This window comes from Gadus macrocephalus, chromosome 9 (genome assembly GCF_031168955.1).
Source record: "Gadus macrocephalus chromosome 9, ASM3116895v1".
Lineage (NCBI taxonomy): Eukaryota > Metazoa > Chordata > Actinopteri > Gadiformes > Gadidae > Gadus > Gadus macrocephalus.
In genome coordinates, this window is record NC_082390.1 from 17,602,270 (window position 1) to 17,612,841 (window position 10,572).

The 10,572-nt window shown below is 46.6% G+C and overlaps 1 protein-coding gene across 4 annotated transcripts in view; it reads left to right on the forward strand.

Moving 5' to 3' along the window:
* Positions 1 to 2,308: 2,308 nt before the first annotated feature.
* The window catches only part of rgma (repulsive guidance molecule BMP co-receptor a), a 10,422-nt gene continuing 2,158 nt past the window's right edge, over positions 2,309 to 10,572 (forward strand). Inside the window, exons 1-5 of one of the 4 annotated variants that reach the window (XM_060061250.1) lie at positions 2,313 to 2,717; positions 2,922 to 3,007; positions 5,094 to 5,209; positions 7,162 to 7,673; positions 9,656 to 10,572. The exon at positions 9,656 to 10,572 is cut by the window's right edge and continues 2,158 nt beyond it. In XM_060061250.1, coding sequence (XP_059917233.1) covers positions 2,994 to 3,007; positions 5,094 to 5,209; positions 7,162 to 7,673; positions 9,656 to 10,360 — 1,347 coding nt within the window. In that variant the 5' untranslated portion in view covers positions 2,313 to 2,717; positions 2,922 to 2,993 and the 3' untranslated portion in view covers positions 10,361 to 10,572. Of the gene's footprint in view, positions 3,008 to 3,781; positions 4,958 to 5,093; positions 5,210 to 7,161; positions 7,674 to 9,655 lie in introns of those variants that run through there. The other 3 variants (XM_060061251.1, XM_060061249.1, XM_060061252.1) reach the window with 3 other exon arrangements.

A 10,572-nucleotide genomic window follows, 5' to 3' on the forward strand; every position in this document is an offset into this window, starting at 1 on the left:
CATTCCTGTGTGTGTGTGTGTGTGTGTGTGTGTGTGTGTGTGTGTGTGTGTGTGTGTGTGTGTGTGTGTGTGTGTGTGTGTGTGTGTGTGTGTGTGTGTGTGTGTGTGTGTGTGTGTGTGTGTGTGTGTGTGTGTGTGTGTGTGTGTGTGTGTGTGTGCATGAGTGTGTGTGTATATGTGTGTGTGAGGGGGGGTTTGTGTGTGTGTGTGTGTGTGTGTGTGTGTGTGTGTGTGTGTGTGTGTGTGTGTGTCAGGCTCAGACAAATGCAAGCCTTACGCATTCCCATTGTTATTGGCTATGGAAATAATTCAGCCCGCTGAACGCCAAGGCTTACGATATCACCGGTTTCTTTGTGTGTCACGCTCACACCTCATTAACAACACGCTATTGGACAAGGTAGCAGCAGACTCTCCTTTCTGCAATGTCAAGCCTGTATAGGGGGAGGACACATCGCCCTGGCACTTGCATTTCTTTGTGTGCAGAAATAAAAGATTTGTATCGGTCATGAACAATTCTCTGTCTGACCTCAAATGTCTGTGGCCAGATTCTGTTTAAATAACAAATTATGTATTTCATCTGAATGTCTATCAGGCATTCAGATAGACCATGCATGTCTAGCATGTCTCTGGTTTGTTTTAAATGACTTCAGTTAACAAGTGTGTTCTACTGCAATACCCCTATGTTGACGACACATATGACAGCTGTAATACTGACGTTATAACAATGGTACTTCCTGTATGTCTTAGAGAATACCGTGACGTTTCATGGTACATGTGACGAACTTAAAGCAAAAGGCTGATTCAATATTAAAATAGACCACTTACGTTATCCATCAGAACCTGTTCTGCTCTGATGTGGGATCACCATTTTACGTTTTGCACTTACGATGTTAGAACGTAATGGGTGAAAGATGACATAAGGTCATCCACAGAATTACCATAGATTAACTTCTGCTTGAATACGAACATAAAATTATGAATATAGAACAAATAAACATGTCTATTTAAGACTGGGTTTGAGGAAAACGATGTTGAAGTCATGGTAGGGTGGTTCTCGGGTTCCCTGCAGTCCAAATCGTTTATTGTACCGTTTAGTTATTAATTCCCAAATCACGGCTTCTTATTTGGAATACATAAACTAATCATGCATTCAGCCATTCAGCAACAATGAGCGAGTCCTCTCGCCATGTTGCGTTTGGGATGGCTAGGCTCACCTGTTTCCTTTATCCCGGTCCATTTCCCTTGCAAATTCTGCCCTAATGAGATTCATCGATTCAGAATTTAAGGATAAGGGGACTTTAAAAACAATTGGAGTAAGAGCAATAATAATGACATGGATGATTGGTTTGCAAGCAGATACACACCCTACAACTGCTCCCCCAAACTAGCCACACACGCATGTTAACTTAATGGAATGCTTGCCCGTTAACTTAACCATAGGTGACTATATGGTTGAAGCTAAGCCACACACACACACACACACACACATTCACACAAAAAAACACACACAAACACCACAAAAGCACCCCCCCCCCCCTGTTCCCCCTGGCACCCACACACCCATAAACGCACACACACACTCACACCCATAAACGCACGCACACACACGCACACACACACACACCCATAAACGCACGCACACACACACACACACACACACACACACACACACACACACACACACACACACACACACACACACACACACACACACACACACACACACACACACACACACACACACACACACACACACACCCTACTGCCACTAACACCCACCCACCCTCAAACACACCCACCCATCCGGCACCTCTGAGGATTGTCCCACCAGGGTGCCAGGCCCCCTGAGGAATCTGTGACATCAACGCACAGATACTCTGCAACTAATGACCAATAGTGAATGGTGTAGCCAGCTGGGATTGTGTTGTTTTAATTTTTTTATGCATAAAATATCATTATTTTTCCCCTTCTTGTTGCGATTGACCATTAATCGAACAGTGCTGGTGATAAGCTATCAACATGTCAGCGTCTCTGAAGGTAGTTGATGAGCCCATGAGGCAGAATGTTCACTTGGTTTTTGCCTGAAATTGTGGATTAACAGTTTGAATGGTCAATAAATTGGTTGCAGGTTTTCTGTTGTTCCAAGGGCTAGGCTATATGGGTAGATCTCGTGGTTGAGGGGGTATTTCCCTGCAGCTGATCCTAATACAGGTGCAGCACCTGAAGGGCTGATGGGTCGTGTGCCCCTCCCTCTCATTAAAATTGGTTATCCGATCATCCTTCTAATCAGAAATGTGATGGATCGCTCTTTTTTTGTAACAGCCCGATTCAGGGGACGCCTTTCAGCCAGGATGGAAATACCATCACATTAACCAACGCAAAAAAAACTTTAAACGTCTCCTAATTTGCCTATTATTTATTTTATTTTTTCCAGCAGTGGTAGACCAAGCATGAAAATTACTTGCAGTCTAATTCGACGCGCGTTTTTTTCTGACATATTGTCTTCGTCCTGCAGGAAGATGTGTGATTTCGACGGCGTCATGCGGAGCCAATCATTGTCTCTTTCACACTCTCGCTAACCATTTCACAACAGCCATACGAGGAACAGGGCCAGTGCGATCCTCGGCTGTTTCGCTCCGTGCCCTGAGGGACATATTCCTCGTCCTCGATCATCCCCAGGATTCACAAAGGAATAGAAATGCGTGGATAACTCAGATGTAAGGAAATACCACTGTTTGGTTCTGTTTGCGTCTCGGATAGTCTGTAGAGTCCAACTTATTTTGGGTAGTTTAATGGCTGCAAGGACTCCCCCCGTGCAGAAGTGTAGCCTACATGTGAACGCACATCAGTGGAGTGCATGTTAGACGCCTGCAGTGGGGTACACCGTATACTCATTATTATTTTTTGCGTTACGGAAAAAGAATGACAGCGGTTTACTGTGGCTTGCTGTGATTCGCGAGTGTTTGGGAAGACAGTTCTGGTCCGAGGAGCCCATGCAGCCGCAAAGGTTCGTCTCTTCATTCCTTTTTATCCAATAGACAATGCTTTGGTGGTTTTAAAAACCACACATATGCTTTCTTTGCGACAATTTTATTTTTACAATTGCATGCCATCAGAATTAAATGCTTGATATCAATAATAACCCAAATCTTCTTGGATCGATCCATGCCCCTGATGTGATCTGGTATATGTGGTTCTCCTTGAGAGGAGCCATGGCTGTGCTTCAAAGTGAAACATTAAAAGGCTGTTTGGTAACGTGTCATTTACGTAGGCCTATAAGTTATTTAAGTTGGTATTTGGAATGCAAATGGGAAAAAATACGCGTGTGCGTAAACGTTTGGCCTATTTTAGTTTGAAATGAGAGTTTATGCAGTGAGAGACTGAACCTCCAGCGGGTCTGTCAGGCTGATCCACCACGGAGACTGATCGCATACCAGCCTCTATTAGGTATACACACACTTGTCCCCATATAGTGCACACATGACAGCTTTAGTAGACTCATATCAAATCTAAATCCCGGGTGTTCGGGCTGCTTAATGCCATGTGCTGTGCGCTCACGGCTGAGATTGTAGGAGGTTTATATCAGGCGCCATCTGTTGGAAATGAGGATAATATGCGAGGGTCCCATAATAAATCCGAGTTTTTCATGTTTGGATAGGCTACACGATAGAAGCTAGAGACCTGGAAAGTCATATGCCCTCTTGCATGTGTCAAGACGTGTCTATAAAAGGCCGAGTTAAAATACATCTGCATACAAAATATTGTCTGTGTGGGAGTTTATTAAAATATAAGGTCCCTTAACTCAGAATTGAAGCATGTCAATGTTCATTTGAATACATGTGGCCGACCTGACACATGACGGGCGCAACAGGTGACACAGGCTGGCCACTTGGCCTGTTTCCAGTCACTCCTATATAGACCAGGCCTGAAGCTCTGCCACCACTAATTCTACCACATGCTCGCTAAGGGCAACGGACCCCATGCATTCGATGGGATCATTTTATGAGGAAATGTTTGATTTGCCTTCATTTATACATTATTTAGGCTATAGCTCTTAAATAACGCTGGCTTCCCCGCATCGTTCTGGTCTCTCTTTAGAATAATCCATAACTTCCAAGATGAATGGACCTTAACTCTGCTACCTCATACCTTCAATGTTTTAATAGGCCTATTTGAATACAAATGAAAGCATTAAGCTTACTATGACCTAACCAACCAACCTATAGCAAGTGTTGACTGACATGGTGTCGGGAATGTCTACGTAGGGATTTATGTTGAAAACATATGAGTTAAATCTGAAACAATAATCAATAATTCTACATTATTATTACATTATTTAGGTCTTTATCTACAGTAGGCCTATGTGATGAGCTGATTTAATGTGGATGGATGATTAGTTGACTATCTCGGACTACTTTGGCTATGTCAAGATATCTGAACGGGCGCTCAGTTGTGATTTATTATCATTATTACTATTATTATTATTATTATTATTGTTATTATTATCATGATGATGATTATGATGAAAGTTATACACAGCCCTATTTTGTAAAGCGTGTATGCTGCTGCGGTTTAATGACGCGTGAGGAGAAAGTCTCTGGTCTATTATCAGGGATTTGCACCGCAGATTGCACGGTTATTACAGCGTGACATGGGATGCTGCTTACATCTGGCACTGAGGGTAAACACCTTGTTGTGTGGCTCCCGACTAGTCCTCGCTGGGTAGAAGAAAAGCCTGCACGTCGAGATGTAATTTGAAACTGAGAAGGGGGTTTTAAGTCTAGAACGACGCTCTGTGATTGGTTCCCGGCCGCGGAGGGGCACAGGGCTACACACACATCACCTTCTGAAGGACCATCGATTCCCGGTTGGTCGTCGTCGTTCAAAGGACTCGAATTCGATTGAAGGACACAAAACGACTTTTAAAGTGGGCAAACATCGCGATATTTAATTAAAGGTACTGAGGACATGCCCTGCGTAAAGCGGCGCCTACCAAACCAACCACTGGACTGGTGCGATTTTTCGCCAGAAGATGCTAAGTTAACAACCTCGCTTTAACTTTGTGTGTTCTTCATTCGTCTCTGTCTGACCAGGGAGAGGAGTGAAGTCCGACCCCGAGCTGGATGGATGGTTATGGGGAAGAGAGCAAGGCTGTCGGCGCTTGAAGTGTGCAACATCCTCATCACGATCCTCTCCCTGTTCCCCGTCGGTGAGTCTCAGAGTGGAGGTCGAGATTCGAGTCCTCTCACTTGAAACGGAGTGTGTGTTGCGGTTGTGAGTTTGTGCCCATGTCTCGCTATGAGGATATTTATCTGAATTTTAATGAGCAAATACCACTGTAATAAGTCTAGATTGTATAGAAGTCAGCATTTAGCAAGTTGTATATCAGACACAACTCTCTTGTTTAACCAGATAATTTAGACATTAATAGCTTTAACTATTCTACTAATAAGCCTCAGAAGGCCTGGTATATTTAGTCTAACGTTATTTTAAAATAACGATGTGCTATATGGATTAAAAAATCAACTGATGTTCTTGGACAGTACCCTAAATGTAAATGTGCCTATAACGTTAGTTTTGTGGCTGACGGATTGAATACAAGATGACCTCTCACACAATCGTTCTGTAAACAAGGGAATTATAGTGACCTTTTCCTAAATTCCACCTTCATAACATTATTAATCAGGTGGAAGAAAAGCTTGCAATCTGGCATACCTTGGACAATCGCAACGTCTGCAGGCTATGGAGTTTCAGGAAGGTATTCCAGGAGATAAGAACTACCTGTTAAAAAGCCATTAGGTAGACCTAATCTTTTGATAATGGTTACGGTACACAATCCTGTCCAACTGAATTCCTTTCACCTATCAGTAGTGTGGGAACACTAGGTTTGTGTTGTGTTGTGTTTGATAGTGTATTTATGACCATATCTGGGCCCTGGGCCCTATAATGCCTAAGGTGTTGGACCAATTGCTTTGCTTCTTGTTGAGTTGCTGTTCAAATTACCGGCTATCTGCTTTTAAGTGTTAAATTATGCTCTGCACCTCATAAATGTATGTGTTCATTAGTCCTAATCACTGGGCAAATGGGTGTCTTCTGAACCATTCTCTCTTTGCTCTAAAAAAATGTTTGCCTCCATGTGGCAGTCTTCCTAGCACTTGGATCCGGTTCATTCCAGTCCTATGTATCATTGAATCCCACGTAGTCCAAAGGTATAGGGCTTATTATATGTATTCACTTATTCAATTTACTCAAACATCTCTGTCATACTTATTTCATATACATTTATACAATCCAGCAGAGACATTATGTATTGATCTTATATACTTCAATATCCATCTAGCTTATCATGATGTGCCACTATGGCGAGTTGCTAAGCCATTATAAGCTTATCCGTTTATGGTCAACATGCTCATAAAGTTATTTTTAGTATAACTGTGGTGCGGCAATGGTGGTGTAGACCAAAACTCAGATGATCACGCTATTAGACAACGTCATCCAGCTACCTCTTTTGTTATTGTTTTGGTTGAGGAACCCCTAGCATTACATAGTGTATCTTTAATCACTACAGCGGTAACGCCATTGAACATTGTTTTCCATTTAGGTCTTTCTTTAATCTTGTGTTCACTACTATCGCAAGACACACACACACACACACACACACACACACACACACACACACACACACACACACACACACACACACACACACACACACACACACACACACACACACACACACACACACACACACACACACACACACACACACACACACACACAAAAGCTATGCATCCATGTTAACAAGTTTTTTTAAGTGGTTTAACTGGTAAGAAAAAAAAAATCTTGCTTGTTCTACACCTGTGAATACACATTTGGTGTATTATGCATGTATTTTATGAAACCAAATAACACTCTGAATTGAAGTTTGGTTTGAAATGGACTGAAATGTGGAATTCGACGACAATAACAATGTTTTCAGACAACTCTAATGAACGGTTCTGTAACTCAACGGTGAAAATGTTTCCGTTTCGGTTTCCGTTCCTGTTCCTTCATAGAACAATATCGGTTTCTCGTTCTCGTTCCTTCGCCCGGTGTACCGGGGTTCTGGTTCTAGTCTCTAACGGTTCCTGTCCCCCCCCCCCCGCCCGCCCGCCCCCACAGCCAGCCTGCAGTGCAAGATCCTCAAGTGCAACTCGGACTTCTGGGCCTCCACCTCCAACTCGGCCCGGGAGGAGGAGTTCTGCACGGCGCTGCGGGCGTACAACGGCTGCGTGCGGCGGACCGCCCGCACCTGCCGCGGCGACCTGGCGTACCACTCGGCGCAGCACGGCATCGAGGACCTCATGAGCCAGCACAACTGCTCCAAGGAGGGGCCCACCGCGCCGCCCCGGGCCCACACGTCCGCCCCGCCGCCGCCGCCGGCCCCCGACAGCCAGGAGCGCTCCGACGGGCCCGAGGTGTGCCACTACGAGCGCAGCGTCCCACGGCACGCCCCGCAGCACAACTACACCCACTGCGGCTTCTTCGGGGATCCCCACCTGCGCACCTTCGGCGACGAGTTCCAGACCTGCCGGGTGGAGGGCGCCTGGCCCCTCATCCACAACAAGTTCCTGTCGGTGCAGGTCACCAACTCGCCCGTGGTTCCCGGGAGCCTGGCCACTGCCACGAGCAAGGTAGGAGGGGGGGGGCCCCCACGTCGTGCTCTGTTAGACCCCGGCTCCTGATCTCCACGCTGCATAGAGCCCGGGCTGTTTCAGTGTTGACCCAGAAGGGATACGTGCCTCAGAGCTGTGTCACCATCCGCTCAACGTGCTGGCCCAACATTGTACTTTTTCAGATGTTGTGTGGATCAGTTGTGTGGACGGTTGGACAGGGAGGAATTAGCCTGGCGAAGTTGAAAGGGGTTCCTGTTTGGATTGGTTCCATACTAGAAACAGGCGCCGTACCAGAAAACAGCATTGATCTTAAGAAAGGCTTTGTAAATGATATGGTTGTGCTGTTACAGCAGATATGCATTAGTGGTGTGAGAGCGCTTTTGTTTTGGTCGAATGCCATATCATTCAGGGCATTCCTAGCCACGCAGGAACGTATATCAATTGATATTTATTTATAAAGTATAAGAAGTTTATTTTATGGTCCATTACAATTGACTTTGTGGGAAATAGCCTTTCAGTAAAACCTCTGACCATAAAGACGTAGAGGAATGTGGAGTAAACAATGAGCGTGCAACCGGTCCACAGTGGTCCACAGTAACCTGGTGGACAAATTGCAATAAGATGGTTTTGGAGGCTTTGCTAATGTTGTTTTGACCATATTGTTGCATTGCAAGTTCAGTTTTATATGAAAGGACTTTGTCCGTAATCACATGTTGGAGAAAGTAAGCTATAATTAACTATAATCAAGGTCTTAATGAAGCCCTATTTGGCATTCAAAATATTGTGCCTGATCCAAGTAATGATATTTATGGTTTGTTATTCTTGGAACTAAATGAGACCACTTTGCACGGTCTTTGTTTAGGAAAAAGGCAGCATATAATGGCACCTGTGCAAACAAGGCTTTCTTCTGTGTACCATCAGAGTTGTTACCACTCCTTACACAGTAAATCTAAAACTTTGACGTGTACCCCAACCATCACTTAGACTGTGGCTTTCCCAAACCACATTGGTTTCTATGAAATTGATCTAGATTAGTGTATATATATTATCCAACGTCCCACTGACAGCGGTGTCTGTCAGGTGAATAAAGACGCTTGTGCAGCGGGCGCTGCTGGGTGGTTGAATAGAAAAGGCCTTCTGCTGCTCTGTGGGCCCTCCTCAGCGGGCAGCCGTCCTGCATCGCCACTCTGACGGCGGCACAAGTGGATGGGTGTGCAGGTAGAAAGCCAGGCACATAGAGGCAGTGACCAGTCCATTTTAATTAGCCAGAGAGTACTTTCCCCCCTGACCTGGCGTGGCGCCACTCCCTGGAGCCGAGTTCTGGGGTTCACAAGCAGGTTTCTCAGCGCTATGAATGGATCGTCTTTGTGTCTGCGAACTGAGGCCTGATTTAACATGGCTGAGATTCATGTTTTTTGCGGGCGTTTACCTTGGCCTCCCCCATGTTGAGCCAGGGCTGAAACGTGACACTTGAGTGGGGTGGTGGGGTAGTTAGCGCAAACATGTTCTCAATGCAACAGTACAAAGAGGTCCCTAACTCGTGTGTAAGGGAAGCCACTATAGCCTCCAGGCGTCTTATCTAGATCACTCGATGAGAGAGGTTTGCATTCTTTCTTGAATATGTCTATTCTTTGCCATTCATTGATTACCAATGGTATTCCAAATGTGTGTTCTTTGGCGTTTGGCTCCAGAAACGATAACCGTTGACATTTCTAGGAATAGTGAAAGGCCCTTATGAGGAGGAAGTTTTTCCTGGAAGACAGACTTTGCTGCTTTCCGTCCAAGGGTTTGACTCTGGTGGTGCGCGGGGATCTATTGCTGCTATGTTTCATCGCTTTTTCCGCTCTAGATGACATAATTCATATCTTGTGCTGGAGACGAGTCAAAACCCAGCCGCAATTGTAAATAGCTAGCTCAACTTTAGACCTTTTCACAGGGCCCTTTTATATCCTCCTGACTTCCACCCATGCCTGTGCTTCCTCCGCCCTCCTCCCCTGTAGCTGACCATCATCTTCAAGAACTTCCAGGAGTGCGTGGACCAGAAGATGTACAAGGCCGAGACGGACGAGCTGCCCGCCGCCTTCGCCGACGGCTCCAAGAACGGCGGCGACCGCCACGGCGCCAACACGCTGCGGGTGGTGGAGCGGGTCCCGGGGCAGCACGTGGAGATCCAGGCGCGCTACATCGGCACCACCATCGTGGTGCGGCAGGTGGGCCGCTACTTGACTTTCGCCGTGCGCATGCCGGAGGAGGTGGTGCACTCTGTGGAGGAGGGCGACGACCAGGACCTGTACCTCTGTCTGCACGGCTGCCCCGCCAACCAGCTCATAGACTTCAGGACGTTCAGGGCCCGCGCCACCGAGACCCAGGGTAAAGCCCGGGTCCGCAGCGGCACCGCGCCGCACGGCTTCACCTACCAGGCGGCCCGGGCCCGGTGCAAAGAGCGCCTCCCGGTGGAGGACGTCTACTTCCAGTCCTGCTTGTTCGACCTGCTCTCCTCGGGCGACATCAACTTCACCATGGCGGCTTACTACGCCTTCGAGGACGTCAAGATGCTCCACTCCAACAGCAAGAGATACCACCTGTTTGAGAAGGACCCCTTTGTGGGGAACGCGGCCCCGGCGGGGTTGCATTGGCTGCAGCTCGTCCTGGTCCACTGTCTGACCGTCTATCTGTGGACGGAGTGCTGCTCGGCCCAGCTCTAGTCCCCCGCCCTCCCGCCGCCCGCGTTGGCTCTGCCAGCGGGTTTAAAGGAGTACCGTCACTGTATTGTAGATGAGCTGCGGTGTGAGCTCCGGTTGTTTGACTGGTGACTAGCCAGCCTCAGCACTCATCCCCGAGTTACATGTCGTCCTCATAAGATGTTTTCTGTCTTGGATTATTGTGGTGCCGCCCTCAGCTCCGTGCTCCTCATCAT